Source organism: Coregonus clupeaformis, chromosome 31 (genome assembly GCF_020615455.1).
Source record: "Coregonus clupeaformis isolate EN_2021a chromosome 31, ASM2061545v1, whole genome shotgun sequence".
Lineage (NCBI taxonomy): Eukaryota > Metazoa > Chordata > Actinopteri > Salmoniformes > Salmonidae > Coregonus > Coregonus clupeaformis.
In genome coordinates this window covers 46479403-46499538 of record NC_059222.1, presented here as the reverse complement: position 1 = coordinate 46499538, position 20136 = coordinate 46479403, and the positions used below count along the sequence as shown (strand labels likewise).

Sequence of the window (20136 nt, the reverse complement as noted above, 5' to 3'; positions counted from 1 at the left end):
TATCAATCGATCTCTGTTGTGTGGTACCAGGAATCCAGCCAGCCGATTATTGGCGTTGGGATTCATTTCCATCCTGGCAGCCGCCCCGTGTTTCTGTTCTGTGACATGGAGATGTTAATAATCTAGCACAACAATGGACCGAGTTCATTTCCAGCCAGTCAGTTAGTTAGTCAGCCAGCCATCCAGTCAGTCAGTCAGTCAGTCAGTCAGTCAGTCATTGAGTCTGTCAGCCATTCAGCTGTTCAGTCTGTCAGTTAGTCAGCCATTCAGCCAGTCAGTCAGTCAACCAGCCAGCCAGCCAGCCAGCCATTCAGCCAGTCAGTCAGTCAGCCAGCCAGTCGGCCAGTCTGTCAGTCAGTCAACCATCCAGCCAGCCAGCCAGCCAGCCAGTCAATCAGCTAGTCAGCCAGTCAGTCAGTCAGTCAACCAGCCAGCCAGCCAGCCAGCCATTTAGCCAGTCAATCAGCCAGTCAGTCAACCAGTCAGTCAGTCAACTAGCTAGCCAGCATCAAAGTCAGTCAGTCAGTCAACCAGCCAGCCAGCATCAAAGGCAGGCAGCATTGAGAGTGTTTCCCCCTCCACCCACTTGAAGACACCCACCCTAGTCGGGGTAGTGGAGTGTGAGGAGGGTCTCCTTGGCTTTTACAGCCAACTTTACTCAGTAAAGTAAAGTAGACCCCCAACGTGTTATTAAACCGCCACAAGGGTTTACAGGACATTAGGCTGAATGTATAAACTGGTATGATGGGCTGGTGCTCACACTGTAAAGTCCTGATGGAGATAACAGGTTTAGTAGAGAGCAGTAGACCCACATGCCATCTTTGTATTAGCAAGGCTTATATTGATGACCCTTTCCCTTAGTTAGTAGACTACCTGCACAAGGCCTCCGTCTGGAACCTGTGTGATGTTTATTAACAATGGCACAGAGGAACGTTTTTAAAACATTATTAAATCAGAATTTAATTTAGAAAAATTGAAATACATGGTTTTCCATTTCAAGGTCATACTACATTGTTTTCCCATGGCTTGTGTTTTCCCCACCACCAGTCCATTGGACAGACGGTGCCAAAAGAACAGTCTCTCATGCCAGACTTCAGCTACATTCACAAACCTGGGCTACATTCCAAATGGTACCCTATTCTCTATATAATGCACTACGTATGACCAGGTCTCATAGGGCTTCTGGTCAAAAGTAGTGAACTACAGTATGTAGGGAAAAGGGTTCCATTTGGGAGGCATTTCTCGAGTGAGGGTTCTCTTGTCTAGTTTTAATCTCTTCCTCTTAAGGGCTTCAAAAGCACTATAAATATCCAGTATAAAATACATTTGTACCAATATGACTGTGATATTTACTCAAATTATCGGATTTTGATGTGAACATAATTGAAACTTCAATCTTTAAGTGTTTGATATAAAACAATATTTCTCAAACACAATCATATTTACTTTGTATTACATCTCATTCAGCTTTTGATTATTTTCTTGGCATTTCTGCTGTGGACACGGGTAACAAACCGTAGTTTGTTTTGGATAGGCGACCAATAGTTATAGTTTTGAATCGACAGGTTTGAGTTGAGTTTGTGTTCCTCAGTCTACCAAGTGTCACTCAGTACTTTATGTAGCTACAAGTAACTAAAATAATATAAAAACAAGTCGAATTTGCATAACATTTGCTTGTATAATACACCAAACAGGCACATACAGGGCAACTACTGGCTTCTGAATGCAAAAGCTTTGTGAGGGCTGTGGATTTATACCCCTCTTCCCTTACACCCACCCTTTCTATTGTTGTTCACTGAGTCAAAGACACACCCCGTTCCTAGCACAGACACACACCTATAATAGGAATCTACACCCCCCACACCCCTCTACTCCCACCCCTTCACAGAGGTCATAAGTCTTCCACAATTTCAATAGCAGGAAGATCGCATGATAGTAAATAATGGGTACAATGATGTAATATACGGTGTGAATGCTTCGACTGTGCCACAAACGCTTATCTGACAATCAGTAAGACCAAGGCAATTGACACTGTTTCCTTCCCTTTGCAGAGGATATTGATCATCCTTTAAAGAACCTTTTTCGGTGGTTAAGGCGTTTGTTATTGTCAAACCGTTTCCAAGGGGACAACCCGGACAACAAACTATATTCCAAAGACATCCTGTGAAGTTTTGATGAATTCACTGGTGTTAGGGTGTGGGTTGGTTAGTTGTAATGGTGGTTGTCTCACATTTGGAAAGATTAGCTTTGTTTTATATTATAATTTACATTTGAGACTGGTGTATTTTTCTTCAGGACCTCTGTGTAACCTACAAGGTGCTTGCAAAAAATTGAAGTTGAGAACTGAAATTAAAAGCAAAACATCTGGATCGGCCAAACTTAATTTTCAGTCAATTATACAAGTCATCAAATATATTATTTTTGTTGATGCAGCTACATTTTGCAGCTCTTTTGTGGCAAAGGTCTTACTGTCAAACAGCGAAACTAACAATGTTGGTTTTACAATCATGGACTGTAAGGTTTGAGACTGTACTGCCCATTCTCGTTTGAAATTCAACGATGCGACAAAAGATTGAATAGCACTGAAAAACAAACTGCAGGCTTTATTGGTAACCAAGAGGACTTAGCTACTTAGACCAGCTGGCACACCATAAACCCAATGTCTCATGAAATGTCTATTTGTGTCTCTGTTCTCAATGCCACAACCCTAATGGGTTCAGGATTCAGGAGTATTGTGACCATGTGACCTGACCAGGGAAAACTCAGGCCCTAGTTAAGGTCGTCACTAGTTACCACAGCCACAAAGTCATAATTATGGCTAAACTCCACCTATTTCTACAATTGGTCTTCTTAAAATCTGATTTTTTACCTAACCTTATCTCTAACCCTAACCTTAAACAAGTTAACTTGTCTTTACTGTTCAAGTCACATGGTCAGGAAGAGCTCCTGGCTCATACACACAATCACATTTTAATGTCTTCTGAGGAAGTTCTAAACGGTGCCTTAGAAATGGTGTCCCATAGAGAAAGTATGACGACTGTCTCTTGGCTGGAGAGAGAGAGACCTGAGAAACATAAAGGAACATGGATGATTTGTATAACAAACCTGTCACAATTTCCTCCAAAACGCTGACAAAGCTTCTTGTCCGTGGGCGGTGTGTTCCCTTTGATTAGAATGGATGGCCCTCTTCTGCAGTGTGGAAAGGAGCACAATGTGGAAAAGGTGAAGTGAGGAAGTACAGATGTACGATCTTAATTTGATCATCCTGCAATGCAGGAAATGTAAAACTTGTAGTGTATTTGAGGTTTAAATAGGCTTCTGAAGTTTGTAATTTCCACTTTGAAATTTCAGACTTGATTTTCCCTTACAAGAAATGTATCAACCCCTACAAAAATGTCCATGAATTATAATCCAAATAAATAGTTCACATTTCCTGTTGCTGCAGGATAATTTTCCTGCTGTAGCAAACTGGCTCAAATTAAGGTCCTACATCTGAATGGAAGCTTAGACCAAGGTGTGTGTTAGGATTTAGACTAGGAATGGAAATCCAACCTGTGGCATACACAAAGTCAGCAAAAGGTAACTCAGTTAGATAGTTGCAGCCAGTTAGTTGTGCCAAGTCTATTCTCTTCCTCTCTTGAGCTGGGAGTTCAAATTCTCACACAGCCCACCAGTATTGTTTTTGGTGTTGCAGTTTGTGGTCGTGATGAACATAAACGCGTTTGTGTCTCCCCGTGGCGATATTGGCACGCCGAGGCCTACTCAGCCTTTCATGGTTTGCAGAAGGAGTGTGAGAATGAGATTTTACACGCTGTAGCGAATCAGTCTTCAACATAGTGGACTTCTCCACAATGCCCAACAAAAATACATTTATGCATCCTGCCTGTAACTTAATAGGGTGCTCATAAACCTCTTATAAGAATATAAAATCAGTATTGCTTAAGCTTACCATGAACCTTAGATTGGGAGACATAGTAAAACTCATGTTTGTTTAACTAAGCAAGGTAAAGCATTTTTTTCCCCTTCAAAAACAGCATACCAACAAGTGTCTGTGACAATTAGGCAATTCTAAAATGTGAGAAAAGCAATCTTTAAGCAGAGAAAAAAAAAGCCTTTCCTTTCTAAGTAGTGTTCCGTGTTTATGGCTTAAATAGGGCTTACTAGTAAATGGGGCTCATGCCATTGATTCTGTTTGAATTTCATTCCAAGAGTAAAAAAGAGAATCCTTTATGGAGTGCGGAGAGGGCCAAAAAAGGAGCAGTAGTGTTGTGGACAGATGGAAGTTATCAGATTGCTGTGGAAACGCTGGGTCATAACTCAGCTAAAGAGGACTGCGATGCACCCCAACGTCTACAAGAGCTTGAGTTATGGAACGAAGAGAAATATTCACTTTTTGGAGCACTTTTCTTTTTAATCCTAAAATGGGTGCCAGTGAATTTTGTATGCGTGTAGTTGAAATAAAATGATTGGAGGAAATGTTTGTCTGGGACTGTGGTTGGCAATTACTGTTAAAATCAAATGCAACTGATACTCGGACCTAAGCCTCAATCTCTAAGTTCATACCCTCTTGCTTTAGTGAGTGACATTAGTGATATAGTGGAAGAACTATACAATAGAACCTAATACTGTATAGGCCTACTTTATGGATATGATTAGAATGAATGGAATCTAATTTATTCCCATTCTATGGACAAATTGTTGCTATATCAGAGGTTTTTTCCAGTCTTGTAGTATTGGAAAAAGCTGCATCCTGACTAGTTCCTCACTGTATTCAGGCAGGCACACTGCTGGAGTTTGACCTAGAGGTCAGGGTTCAGAGATCCATTGCTGAGAAGGTCATCTCAGTTAGCATCACCAGTGTGTGGTAGAGCTACAAACCACCCATAAACACAGCAGAGTCTATTGGGTATAACTCCGTCTGTGTGATCTATGGACCACTTGAGAATATGGGTGATGGCTTGACACCTTGAGAGAAAGTAAGACTGAATCATAGCTGAGTAGACAGAAGATTTTGGATTTGATGAAAGATATGTCTGTTTTGGAAGAAAACAGAATGTTTGTTGTGCGTGTCTAGCCGTGCCACAAATATACTTTCTCCTAATCTGTTTTAAGTGCTCTGCTGTTTTTCTCCCCTATGAAAACAATAGTTGATTAAATTCATAACTACAATTGTTTTACACTGACACAAACAAGAATTTTAAGTGAAAATAAAAACATGTTCAGTTCCAACTTTGTTTGCCTTAACTTGTGTTACTTACAGCATACTGAAATTGGACTCCAGTGACTTCAGTGCCTGTGAGAAACTGTTTGAGTAAAAAGGTTAAAACAGAATAATGTCTCTGTCTTTATTCTCCTCTAGTCAGTCTAAACAATCAGTGGTTTTCCTCAGCTGTCTCATGGAGCCATTTACATTGATCACCACATCATTTAAATGCACAGTAACTCGGAGAAAACGGTTTACTTGTGTGCAACCGTGGTTCTGCCGCCTCTCTCTGAACGTCTCGTTTAAAAAGCAATCTGTGGTGGAAAATGCTAAACAGATGTAGTGTGTTGTTTTTATAGTGGAAACGTAACAGTACACACAGTGAATATTGGATCAGTAATGATGCATTTCAATACTCATCCTTTACCCCACTACTAATTAATAAGCCATGACAAGACAACTTTTTGATTCCACTTATGCTTTCGAATGAAAAAGGTCTGTATTTCAGCTTACACAGCAATAGCAAGATCTCATTTATTTAAGTGAAGGCTATTCTAAGAAGATAAAGAAAGACTAATTTGAAAAATGTCCAAATATATTATATCGTTATCATGAAAGCTTCAAGTCTGTAGAGGAAACATTTATAAGATTTAAACAACCAATTACAGCCAAATAAAACAATCCAACAATTTGGAAAAATAAAATGGCGAGACAGGGCAGAAGAACTACTGTAAGACAAAATTAGATGAATATCCAGTTTACTTTTCTTTTACTTGTTTCAACAGTGTTCTGTGTACCTTGTGGTGGGGTTGAATTTGGTGCTGTCCCCTTCATCTTGAAGTGACTAGTGGTTTTGTTTGCTCTGTAACCCGATTAGTGGCTCATGCTTGGTGTGGACCACCGACTCTCTGTCTGTCTGTGGGTTTTAGAGAAACAAGCTTGCCCAATCCATTACTCAGTCAATCAGTTAATCAGTCACTGTAACAGTGTCCCCCAATCAAGGTCATTGAATACCCCTCGGTCTGTTTTACTAACCATCTCTGAATTGGTTTCTCTATCTAGACTCTCTACCTATTCAACTGAAGGACCCACATCTGATATCAGTCACTGTCATTAATCTATACTACAATAATTATCAATTTCAGACAGCGGATTTTAGAGATAGATGGAGCAAAAAATACAGCACACCAACTGTTGGTCAAGGGCCTAAATTGTCAGGCCGATTTGTGAAGTTTCAGTTTCTGTTAGGATGCTGTCTTTTTACAGTGAAACTGTGAGTCATAATTTACTGCAAGTTTTAAATGGCATAATCACAACGTGACCGAGTTAACAAAGGAAACTGTGCCTCTTTGAGATTTTAACAACCAAGCCCTGTTGGCCCGAAGATAAGGAATCTGTCAAGCTCCTTTAGAATTCTGCATACCACACATACAACATACAAATTTACCAGGCACAACCTCTAGGAATGGACCCCGAGCAGTAGGCTTTCTGAGGTCCGGTAATCAGAGAATGTATGGTGGTGGGAGGGAGTTTGTTGCAATTATTGACTTATTTTCTTTACAGGTGGACGCATGGATGTTTTCATTGCAGAAAGAGAAACACACCCAGTCTCCCACTTTGCAATTTCCACATCCTCCCTTTCTTGCCTTTAGATTCATTTTTCATTACTACTTAATGGTTTCCCTTTCCCACAGCCTAAATAAACACCAACCATTAGAAAAACCTCATGCTCACCCTGGCTGGCCTCAACACACACACACACACACACACACACACACACACACACACACACACACACACACACACACACACACACACACACACACACACACACACACACACACACACACACACACACACACACACACACACACACACACACACACACACACACACTCTGATAGGGTTCAAGGTACTCTGACTCTCAGGGCACAATGTTCTCTATTCATTTGATTTGACGTAAACAGAACCAGTCAAAGGTTTGGACACACCAACTCATTCAAGGGTTTTTCTTTATTTTTACAATAGGGGGGGTATACAGAAGATAGCCCTATTTGGTAAAATACCAAGTCCATATTATGGCAAGAACAAATAAGCAAAGAGAAACGACAGTCCATCATTACCTTAAGACAAGAAGGTCAGTCAATACGGGAAATTTCAAGAACTTTTAAAGTTTATTCAAGTGCAGTCACAAAAACCATCAAGCGCTATGATGATGAGGTTAAGTTCATTAGAGTTACCAGCCTCAGAAATTGCTGCCCAAATAAATGCTTCACAGAGTTCAAGTAGCAGACATATCTCAACATCAACTGTTCAGAGGGGACTGTGTGAATCAGGCCTTCATGGTCAAATTGCTGCAAAGAAACCACTACTAAAGGTCACCAATAAGAAGAAGAGACCTGCTTGGGCCAAGAAACATGAGCAATGGACATTAGACCGGTGGAAATGTGTCCTTTGGTCTGGAGTCCAAATTGGAGATTTTTGGCTCAAACCGCCGTGTCTTTGTGAGACGCGGTGTGGGTGAACGGATGATCTTCGCATGTGTAGTTCCCACCGTAAATCATGGAGGAGGAGGTGTGATGGTGTGGGGGTGCTTTGCTGGTGATTTATATAGAATTCAAGGCACACTTAACCAGCATGGCTATCACAGCATTCTGCAGCGATACGCCATCTCATCTGGTTTGAGCTTAGTGGGACTATCATTTGTTTTTCAACAGGACAATGACCCAACACACCTCCAGGCTGTGGAAGGGCTATTTGACCAAGAAGGAGAGTGATGGAGTGCTGCATCAAAGCTGTCATCAAGGCAAAGGGTGGCTATTTGACAAAAACTTTTTTTGGTAACTGCATGATTCCATACATGTTATTCCATAGTTGTGATGTCTTCACTATTATTCTACAATGTAGAAAATAGTCAAAATAAAGAAAAACCCTTGAATGAGTAGGTGTGTCCAAACATTTGAATGGTACTGTATGTTTTTTTCAATTGATTTCAATCCAAGTTATTTTATGACTCTGTCAGATATATAGGATTGTAGAAAAGCAGGGTATGGGAAAATATGTTGTTTTTGTTGTGAGGTGTGTGGGAGAAAGAATGATGGTGGTTTTAGTTCTACAGTAGTATGTGATGCGGTCGTAGCTTTCTTTCGCCTGGGAACCTCTTTGTAGGCGATTCGAGCTAGTATTGACTGGTATATTTCTCTTGTTGATTGTGGAGTGGGTGTAGAAGAAAAGGACTGTGGTCAGAGTACTAAGGCAGGAAGAGGGTGAGGTCCAGAGGCAGGAGTAGTGAGAAAGCTGGGGGGTGGAGGAAACTTTGGCCTGATATAGGATCAGTTTTGCCTTTTAGATAATAGTAAATAAGATCATATGGAAAGCAGGGACCTGATCCTAGATCAGCACGCCTACGCTATTTGAATACAGGCCCAGGGCTACTCAACAGAGGAGAGAAAGAGAACCAGTGAGGGCCAGGCATTGTTCCTAAAAATCTACGATTCGTTTGAATTCCAAACTCTTTCTATAAGAACCCTGTGGATGTTGCTGACTAATTGTGGTAGGCCCAGTTCCACATGAAATGCACCGTTTCATCCAATTATAACACAAAAGTCCCATTTTGATCCAAATTCCAACAACTATCAGCATGAGAGAGATCAATATTAGAGAAACATTATGAGACGTTTATGTCACTCATTTTCTAAAGCAAGAACGTGAACCAGAAAACAACAGCAGAACTACACAACCCGGCCAGATCCATAAACCAACGGAGAGACAGAGGATGCGTCTCAAAGGGCATTCTATTCTCTAGGTAGTGCACTACAGCCCAATGCGCCCTGGTCAAAAGTAGTGCACTATATAGGAAATAGGGTGCCATTTTTGGACGCAACCATAGAGAACAATGGTCTTTTCCAACAACTCACATAACAGCCAAACACTGACATGATTTATGAGTTCTGAGAAGACAGAAAGACAAAGAGTCTGTTTCCCATACCTGTCACTCAATCTATATCTGATTCCAGGTATATGTCGCTGGGCTACACATTCACATCAGCGCATTGTAGCGGACCATACCAAATGGCAGGCTTGTTGTTGTAACTGGAATGCAGTCAATGTGGATAATGTGTGTGTGTGTTTGTGTATGCCTGTGTGCGTTCACGTGTGTGTGTGTGTTTGTGTGTGTGTATGCATGGGTGTGCATGTGTGTGTGTGTGTGCGCGCATATGCACATGCCTGTGTGTGTGCGTCTGTGTACCTGCCTGTGTGGGTGCGTGTGTGTGTGTGTGCGTGCGTGCGTGTGTGCGTGTGTGCGTGTGTGCGTGTGTGTGTGTGTGCATATATGTGTGTGCTGTAGACATTAGGATAATCCCATTGAAAAAGAAAGCATAAGGACAGACCACAGAGTTTGGACTGAGGTGAAAGCCAGACCTCTCTGTTGGACTGAGCGGGAGGTGTGTTCCCTAATCAGCTGGGAAAATAAGCTTCAACTCAACAGCTGTTTTAAAGGCGAACAGTACAGACAACAGACCCCTCAGACTCCATATAACTTCATAACCATAATCCAGTTTGTGTTTTACGGTAACCTGAGAATTTGTTACTTAAGAAGTAAATCATAATGGATATATGTGTGGATGTCAACTCTCGTACAGTATGTTACTGGCTACGGGCCGTACAGTTTTGACGGTGTTCCATTTGGCCTCAGTAATGCACCAGAGCTTAGTTATCAGTGCGTTACAAAGATGAATAATCGTTTTTAGGATCATTTTCTAGTTGATTGTCAAATTAAAATGAATTTCAAGGAACACATCCCCTTATGACCAAAAAGGCTTTTTGGTTGAACTATTTGCTGGCTAACGGTGTAGCCTGAGACTATTGGCAGGCTAACGGTGTAGCAGGCTAACGGTGTAGCCTGAAACCTTAGTCAGGTGGAAGATCTGCCGGTGACTGATAGAAGTTTAAAGGAACAGAAGAATAACAATATCCAGACCTTGCCTAATGCTCTGCAGTTCCTCTGTCTGTAACTTCCTGTGAAAGAGGGAACCATCATACCAGTAGCCCCTCTAGTTAAAACTTTTTACAAGGCTCAGTTGCTATATAACATACTGCCAACCTGACAGACATGATATATCTAGTATTACACCACACCTGACAGACATGATATACTGTATATAGTATTATAAACTGGGTTGTTCGAGCTCTGAGTGCTGATTGGCTGACAGCCCTGGTATATCAAACCATATTCCACGGTTATGACAAAACATTTCATTTTACCCATCAATTACGTTGGTAACCAACTTATAATATCAATAAGGCACCTCGGGGGGTTGTGGTATATGGCCAATATACCACAGCTAAGGGCTGTTCTTATGCACGACGCAACGCGGAGTACCTGGACACAGCCCTTAGCCGTGGTATATTGGCCATATATCACAAACCCCTGAGGTGCTTTATTGCTATTATAAACTGGTTACCAACGTAATTAGAGCAGTAAAAATAAACGTTTTGTCATACCCTTGATGTACAGTCTGATATACCACGGCTGTCAGCCAATCAGCATTCAGGGCTTGAACCACCCAGTTTATATATAGTAGTACCCCACCGTACACCACACCTGACAGCCATGTACCATACATTACACTGGATTAGTGTGAGGGGCTAAATAGAGCAATAATAACAGGACTAACACAGGCCTCGTTCACAACGGGAGACCTGGCCCTGGCACTGACAGCAGACAGACACATAACTCAGGCCAGATGTAGCCAGGTCACTCAGGTGTGTTATAACTACTACATAGCCAGACAATGAGACTGTAATGGTTTCACAATGATTTTAGGCCATGAGCACTGCACTCCACACAGACCACACACAGAGGGAGACCTCGATGTAGACGGTGTCACATATCGCATGCTTGTATAAACGTTATTCGTTTTTTAGACTACCCCGAGATTTCTTATTATGAATGTAATCTAATGTAATCTAATGTAAGTTTCATATAAGACATTTTTTTGGTTAAAAACCTGTTTTTACCACAGTCTTAGTAATTTTTCTATCTAAACAAACCGTGTTGAATGTCTGGAACTGTAGAACAAACCGACGAAACAAGACACTGGTTTGTTTAGGTGGCTGTCTGTTCCATCCTGCAAAGTGTTTTCGTTTCCCACTCGACGGAACACACCAATACCAAACATTGGCCTGATCCCATTCCCGTGGCGACCCACTTTAATACAGTGGAACGTAAACTTTAATCCTTGACCGCAAAAGTCAAAGAAGGGTTAAATCAGTAAGACAATGTTTTTTCTCTTTCAGCTTTCTTTCTTTCCTCTGTTGATGCGATGGCTGTTTCTGGTTATCTGTCTGTGTTTCACGGTCCACAGTAACACATGTTCTGTCCGACTTCTTTTGAGGTGAATCAACAGGAAAATAATTTGGACGGGACTCAGAGACAGAGCGTGTTCTACCATGTCATTATAAAGCCCTGTTTCTGGAAAGGAAGGAACTTACTTTTAACATACAGTCATACTTTGAACAGACATATGAATATGTGGCTGTGCTGGTTCTTCTGGATTAAGATAAAGAGTCTGGATAAAGATAAAGAGTCTGGATTACAATAAAGAGTCTGGTTTAAGATAGTTTGGATAAAGATAAAGAGTCTGGATTAAGATAAAGAGTCTGGATTAAGATAAAGAGTCTGGATTAAGATACAAAATCTGGATTAACATAAAGAGTCTGGATTAAGATAAAGAGTCTGGATTAAGATAACGAGTCTGGATAAAGAGTCTGGATTAAGATAACGAGTCTGGATTAAGATAAAGAGTCTGGATTAAAATAAAGAGTCTGGATTAAGATAGTCTGGATAAAGATAAAGAGTCTGGATTAAGATAATCTGGATAAAGATAAAGAGTCTGGATTAATATAAAGAGTCTGGATTAAGATAAAGAGTCTGGATTAAGATAAAGAGTCTGGATTAATATAAAGAGTCTGGATTAAGATAAAGAGTCTGGATTAAGATAAAGAGTCTGGATTAAGATAGTGAGTCTGGATAAAGATAAAGAGTCTGGATTAAGATAAAGAGTCTGGATTACGATAAAATGTCTGGATTAAGATAAAGAGTCTGGATTAAGATAAAGAGTCTGGATTAAGATAACGAGTCTGGATAAAGAGTCTGGATTAAGATAAAGAGTCTGGATTAAGATAAAGAGTCTGGATTAAGATAAAATGTCTGGATTCAAATAAAGAGTCTGGATAAAGATAAAGTGTCTGGATGGAGGAAAAAGCGTCTGGATAAAGTGTAACAGAGAGTGAATAGGTGGAGGTAATGGAGGTAATGTGCTCCAGATGCATTGCAGTGGTGAAGCTGCTGAGACCTCATAAGCGAACAATGGTTTAGGGGTGAGGGTTGGGGGTTCAGGAGGATAAGGGCCCACCTGGTGTGTAAATAAGAAAGAGGTGGAGCTCTGTTTAACTGAGGAGACCAGCCGTAACCCCATTTCTACCTCTCACCCCTCCCCTCCCAATGGAACTATGAATTTATGGCATTATTGGGGGGCTATGCACTTTGAAATACTTTATAACATAGTGAGTGGTCCCTCTAGTAGTTGAGGCAGGTCCAAAACGGGAATGTCCTGTCCAGGAATATGTCCAGGAAAATGGCGTGCACACACACAGACACAGACGCACGCACACACACACACACGCACACACAGGCACAGACGCACAGCAAAAAACACACACATACACACCACACTAACACTAACGCATTGGCGTGGGACAAGAGCAGCAGATGATTTATTATATTTACAGTGGTCAGACGAAAGTGTGTGTGAATATCAGGTGGAACCAGGCCAGTTCCAAAGCTCATAAATACACATCTATTAAGTGACATCTGTGGTCTTTCACGCACTAAGCCGGTGGCTAGCTTGCATATCCATGTCAAGATAAAAGTGTGCCAACTCTCCAGTTGAAATAAGCCAAAACCCACAGTCCATCTATCTTGCCGTCTTTCGTTGCCCTTCCGCCCAAACGCTTTGCTGCGTCTATTTCTAGTTTTTCTGCACTCAAGACAAACGACAGAAGAAGTAAAAAGGAAATATTTGCTTCCACATAATTGATCAACCCTCAGTCAGTTACATCAGTCCACTCACTGACTCAGAATAGCTGTGCTTCTTGCCAAATTGGTGATTTATTTTCCAGTAGAAAAACATAGGAACAATACAAATACTTCTGATGTACAAAATGACCATGACACACTTCAACACTATAACAAGAACTAAGACTCTTGTTTAAACCCATATTGAGTGAGCACCTTAGAAACATCTTAATAACCATTTGTCCTTAGCCCATTGTCTCTTTCATGGTAGACTTTTAAACATCCATTTACTTGTCCGATGAGTTTTGGTCAGAGGATTAGGAGCATTCTCATACTGGTCTTAATCCTGCTGTACTTTAGATTGGATATCCTTATCCATTTTGCTGATTAGGGTTCTCCATAGTAGTAGTATTCATTAATTGACAAGGCAGGATTCATGTATTAGTTCACTGTATTCCTTCCTTGGAGGTATCCTTCACTTGATGTTCATTTATAGGATATTCTCATCATGTCATAAAATGGGCCAGACCTGGAAAAACTTGTGGCCCTATCATCATGATCATAGAACTGAGAGCCCAATGCTAGTATTGCTGGTGAGGTGGTTGACCAAAGATAAAAGTGGTATATGGTATATTTTCAAGTATCTAATGTAAATGTATGTGTATGTTGTGGATGGCAGTTCAGAAATCACATGCTATTTTGCATTAATTCATATAGAAATTGAAATGACATTTTAGTTGTGTAAAGATAGCCTGCCATAAAATCATAATGATAAGATAAGTGTGTACAGTCGTGGTCAAAAGTTTTGAGAATGACACAAGTATTGGTCTTCACAAAGTTCGCTGCTTCAGTGTTATGAGATATTTTTGTCAGATGTTACTATGGTATACTGAAGTATAATTACAAGCATTCCATAAGTGTCAAAGGCTTTTATTGACAATTACATTTAGTTTATATTTTATGCAAAGAGTCAATATTTGCAGTGTTGACCATTCTTTTTCAAGACCTCTGCAATTCGCCCTGGCATGCTGTCAATTAACTTCTGGGCCACATCCTGACTGATGGCAGCCCATTCTTGCATAATCAATGCTTGGAGTTTGTGGGTTTTTGTTTGTCCACCCGCCTCTTGAGGATCGACCACAAGTTCTCAATGGGATTAAGGTCTGGGGAGTTTCCTGGCCATGGACCCAAAATCTCGATGTTTTGTTCCCCGAGCCACTTAGTTATCACTTTTGCCTTATGGCAAGGTGCTCCATCATGCTGGAAAAGGCATTGGTCGTCACCAAACTGTTCTTGGATGGTTGGGAGAAGTTGCTCTCAGAGGATGTGTTGGTACCATTCTTTATTCATGGCTGTGTTCTTAGGCAAAATTGTGAGTGAGCCCACTCCCTTGGCTGAGAAGCAACCCCACACATGAATGGTCTCAGGATGCTTTACTGTTGGCATGACACAGGACTGATGGTAGCGCTCACCTTGTCTTCTCTGGACAAGCTTTTTTCCGGATGCCCCAAACAATCAGAAAGGGGATTCATCAGAGAAAATGACTTTACCCCAGTCCTCAGCAGTCCAATCCCTGTACCTTTTGCCGAATATCAGTCTGTCCCTAATGTTTTTCCTGGAGAGAAGTGGCTTCTTTGCTGCCCTTCTTGACACCAGGCCATCCTCCAAAAGTCTTCGCCTCACTGTGCGTGCAGATGCACTCACACCTGCCTGCTGCCATTCCTGAGCAAGCTCTGCACTGGTGGTGCCCCGATCCCGCAGCTGAATCAACTTTAGGAGATAGTCCTGGCGCTAGCTGGACTTTCTTAGGCACCCTGACGCCTTCTTCACAACAATTTAACCTCTCTCCTTGAAGTTCTTGATGATCCGAGAAATGGTTGATTTAGGTGCAATCTTACTAGCAGCAATATCCTTGCCTGTGAAGCCCTTTTTGTGCAAAGCAATGATGACGGCACATGTTTCCTTGCATGTAACCATGGTTAACAGAGGAAGAACAATGATTTCAAGCACCACCCTCCTTTTAAAGCTTCCAGTCTGTTATTCTAACTCAATCAGCATGACAGTGATCTCCAGCCTTGTCCTCGTCAACACTCTCACCTGTGTTAACGAGAGAATCACTGACATGATGGCAGCTGGTCCTTTTGTGGCAGGGCTGAAATGCAGTGGAAGTTTTGGGGGGGATTAAGTTCATTTTCATGGCAAAGAGGGATTTTGCAATTAATTGCAATTCATCTGATCACTCTTCATGACATTCTGGAGTATATGCAAATTGCCATCATCAAAACTGAGGCAGCAGACTTTGTGTCATTCTCAAAACTTTTGACCACTACTGTACATTAGTTATTTACAATCAGTAACTACAATTGAATATGATAAACTAGATTAGAAATAAGTTAACAATATACAACTTTTATTTTAAAGAGGCATCACATGATACAAAAATATTGATCACAGTGTATTTTCTTAGAAAGATTGTAATTGCAATAAACAAAGAGGTTGCAAACATTAATGGCAATAAATTATATAATCAATATCTGACATACGAATAACAAAACAATTACAAAATAACAAGAATAAGGCTTTAGCCTTCAATTGCTCCCCATCCTTCAGTCTTTTCATTAGATCCTCTCATGATATTTGGGGTTCATATCAATACGTCCATAATATGTCCCAAATGTCACTTTATAATTCCAAAGTAGCCCACAAACTCTGTGTCCTTTCAACCATTTCCGAACTAGGTCCAGGCTAGGTACTTCTCCACAAGATGGCGGCTATCATAATAGATTATAATCATTATAATCGGGTAGCAGGTCAGCTGCATAATGTGAACTCAAAGTTAATCCTGTCCTCTCCAGTATGTTGGTACGCACCGGCAGACCTCCTCGCTGAAGTAAAAACCTGATGCACAGCGCCGATTCCTCCGCACGTCACAAGGTGGTCTGTAGCAACTAGGGGAAGACAAAGAGGGTTCATGTTAAAGGGACATTTCAACGATTTTCAACTACATGTTCATTAACATATGTGAAAATGGTGTGTTTCTGTGTTTTGTAGTAAAAAATAGAGAGGAATGTAAGTTTTTCCAATGACATCATCGGTGTGCATTATGTGATTTTAACCACCTATGAGCATTACCTACTATTTACCTACTAATTGTCTACTAATTGGTTGATGATGTCATTGGAAACGCATCTCCCTCTATCTTTTTTACTACAAAACATAGAAACGCGCCATTTTCACATATGTTGATGTTGAGGTGGTGCTGGAGATGATGAGTATGAAGTTGACATTTTTTTTAATGTCCCTTTAAATCATGTAACGTGCAGGAGTTTTAACCATATATACAACCACAGGTTTATTCCTCCTTCTGGTATACCCTTTCTTTTCATCGTTGTCCTACTAGGTACAACCTCTTACTCAGTATATGTCAATGGTATGGCATCAATATAAGGACGTCCCTCAGGTGTCAGATAAAAACTACCTCAGTTGGGGTCGAAATCAATAGCACACATTTGCTTCAGGAAATGAACATTTTCTAGTAAGTTTGGTATCAAATAAAAACAGGACAAAACGAAAGCTGATTTTATTCTATCGGCCGTGTTCCTGACATTGGATCCTTACTGCAGATGGATAGTCATAAATCATATTAACGTGGGGTTACAAGGGGTCACCGTAGAGGGTTGTGGGTTGTTCCTTCAGACATGGGGAACTAGCAGTTAACTGACAGCAGTGAGGCAGTGAAACCTTCTATTTGCCAGTGAAATGTGTTGTACTATAACCAATTAACACCAAGCCCTCAAACTGGGTATAGTTTATCACCCTGGCGCTGGTTTAAGACCACAGGAGCAGAACTAGCAACGTCACCTGAAGAGTGAGATCACTGGTAAATGGGCAGCCCTTATTCCAGGGTTTTTATCGCAGTGTAATTTGCAGGACTGCAAGTTCATTTACAACTCTGGGCGGATTTGTATTCACAGGACTTCTCTCCTTGCAGACTTCTAAAAATAAAGGGGTTGTAAGCTTTGAAATAAAAATGATTGATGTCTAATTCGTGTCTGAGGGCATCTGGAAAATGAACATGTATGACTACCAGTCATGCAATGTCATGTCACAGACATGATACAGTATATAGTATAGCAGTCCATATGAGTTTCTTTGTGTGAAAATAGACATGTTTTTGAATCCTCAATTGTAGTCATCAGTTAATATAATTCATATATTCTAGTGGTTCGCTGACATAATAACTCTTCACTTTCTATTTGAGCCCGTCATTCTAGCTTTGTTGGAGTTCTTAATGATAGAACACTCCACAGCTCTGGATGTGCGGCTGCATACATTTTCTCCGTTACCCAGAGTCTGGAAGCTGGATGTTCTAAATCAAGGACATTTAGCATGGCTCTGATAGAGACCAGCTGGAAAGGGTTAGCCTTAAACAGGCCATGTCATTGTAGGATTTGGCAAACTCAGCTGTATATTACAGCCTTGTGGCTTAGCGGCATGGATCTAACAGGACTTGTACCTAGACTGCATCCCAAATGGCACCCTATTCCCTATTTACTGCGTCCCAAATGGCACCCTATTCCCTATTTACTGTGTCCCAAATGGCACCCTATTTCCTATTTACTGCGTCCCAAATGGCACCCTATTCCCTATTTTCTGTGTCCCAAATGGCACCCTATTTCCTATTTAGTGCATTACTTTGACAAAGAGCTCTATGCTCTAGTCTCTTCTCCAGTAACTGGCTACTTGAATTACCAATGACTATGCTAATGTATATGGTTTGCTACGGAAATATGCTTTGAAAAGATCTGAAAAGGTTGTCACGGTAGCAATTTGGATTGTCATCATCAGACGTCCCTATCCTCTATTCGTTCCCTTTCTCCATGTCGTCCTCCTCTTTCTTTTCATCAACCCTTCTCATCCTCATCATCATCATCATCAAGCTGTATTTACCTGCAGGTGGCCTGGTGGAACCTTTTGCCTTTTAGGAAGCACCTGTTGGGTGACTCGTTGCACTCGCAGGCACACTTGCTGCGGTTGAGCGGCTGGTGCTTGGGGCACGTCCTGCCGCAGGAGCACTGGCACGTGTCTTTATTGAAAATCTGGTGCGGCCCACAGGACGACGGGAGCGTCTTACACACACACTGGCACGTGTTCTTATCAAGGTAGCGGTGGGGTCCACATGTGCCCGAGGCCCGAAGCTGTCGTCTGCACACACACTGGCACGTCTCCTCGTCCAACTCCTTATCTGACCCGCAGATATCCGCTTCAAACGAGTCTAGAGAGATACAGGGGAGAAGATTAGATAAGAATTATACTGAACAAAAATATAAACGCAACATGCAACCATTTCAAAGATTTTACTGAGTTACTGTTCATATAAGGAATTCAGTCAATTGAAATATATTCATTAGGCCGTAATCTATGGATTTCACATGACTGGGAATACAGATATGCATCTGTTGGTCACAGATACCTTCAAAAAAAGGTAGAGGCATGGTTCAGAAAACCAGTCAATATCTGGTGTGACCATAATTTGCCTCATGCAGCGCGACACATCTCCTTCGCATTGAGTTGATCAGGCTGTTGATTGTGGCCTGTGGAATGTTTTCCACAGGCCACGATCCAGAGCATCCCAAACATGTTCAATGGGTGACATGTCTGGTGAGTATGCAGGCCGTGGAAGAACTGGGACATTTTCAGATCCTTGTGACATGGGGCCGTGCATTTTCATGCTGAAACATGAGGTGATGGCGGCGGATGGATGGCACGACAATGGGCCTCAGGATCTCGTCACGGTATCTCTGCGCATTCAAATTGTCATTGATAAAATGCAATTGTGTTCGTTGTCCGTTGCTTAAACCTGCCCATACCATTACCCCACAGCCACCATGGGGCACTCTGTTCACAATGTTGACATCAGCAAACCGCTCGCCCACACAACACCATACACGTGGTCTGCGGTTGTGAGGCCGGTTGAACGTACTGCCAACTTCTCTAAAACGACATTGGAGGTGGCTTATGGTAGATAAATGAAAATTACATTTTCTGGCAACAGCTCTAGTGGACATTCCTGCAGTCAGAACTTGAGACATCTGTGGCATTGGGTTGTGTGACAAAACTGCACATTTTAGAGTGGCCTTTTATAGCTTGTTGATTTGTCAGGTGGATGGATTGTCTTGGCAAAGGAGAAATGCTCACTAACAGGGATGTAAACAAATTTGTGCAAAAAATGTGAGAGAAATAAGCTTTTTGTGCATATGGAAAATGTCTGGCATCTTTAATTTCAGCTCATGAAACATGGGACCAACACTTTACATATTGCGCTTATATTTTTGTTCAGTGTATATTAAAAACTTTATTGTCCAATAGGTTGGCACAAAATGGAAAATTGGCTTTGGCACTCTTGGCATTGAAAGGATAAAAACAGACATTAAAAGTATAAAAACATACACATTACACACATTGAGCATTTCCATGTCAGTTCACCATATTCTTATTGAGAGATCAGGGATGAGGTCAATTATATTTCAATTCAGTCAATTCAGGAGGAGCTTCCTGAATTGACTGAATTGAAATGGAATTGACCCCAACCCAGGAAGAGACAGGATGTGCTCTGAACTGATCACATCAAATAAAATAAAATAAAATACAATTTTATTTGCCACATGCACCGAATACAACAAGTGTAGACCTTACAGTGAAATGCTTACTTACAAGCCCTTAACCAACAATGCAGTTTTAAGAAAAATAAGTATTAAGTAAAAAATTGTAGGGAGGCTATATACAGGGGGTACCGGGTAAAGAGTCAATGTGCGGGGGAACAATTTTTAGGGCCTTCCTCTGACAACACCTG

General features: G+C 41.2%; 1 protein-coding gene across 1 annotated transcript in view; it reads right to left on the bottom strand.

Moving 5' to 3' along the window:
• Positions 1-15547: 15547 nt before the first annotated feature.
• vegfc (vascular endothelial growth factor c) overlaps positions 15548-20136 on the bottom strand; it is a 48849-nt gene continuing 44260 nt past the window's right edge. The window contains exons 6-7 of the mRNA XM_041859194.2: positions 18234-18558; positions 15548-16231 (exon numbers count right to left, since the gene is read on the bottom strand). Coding sequence (XP_041715128.1) covers positions 16120-16231; positions 18234-18558 — 437 coding nt within the window. The 3' untranslated portion in view covers positions 15548-16119. The remainder of the gene's footprint in view (positions 16232-18233; positions 18559-20136) is intronic.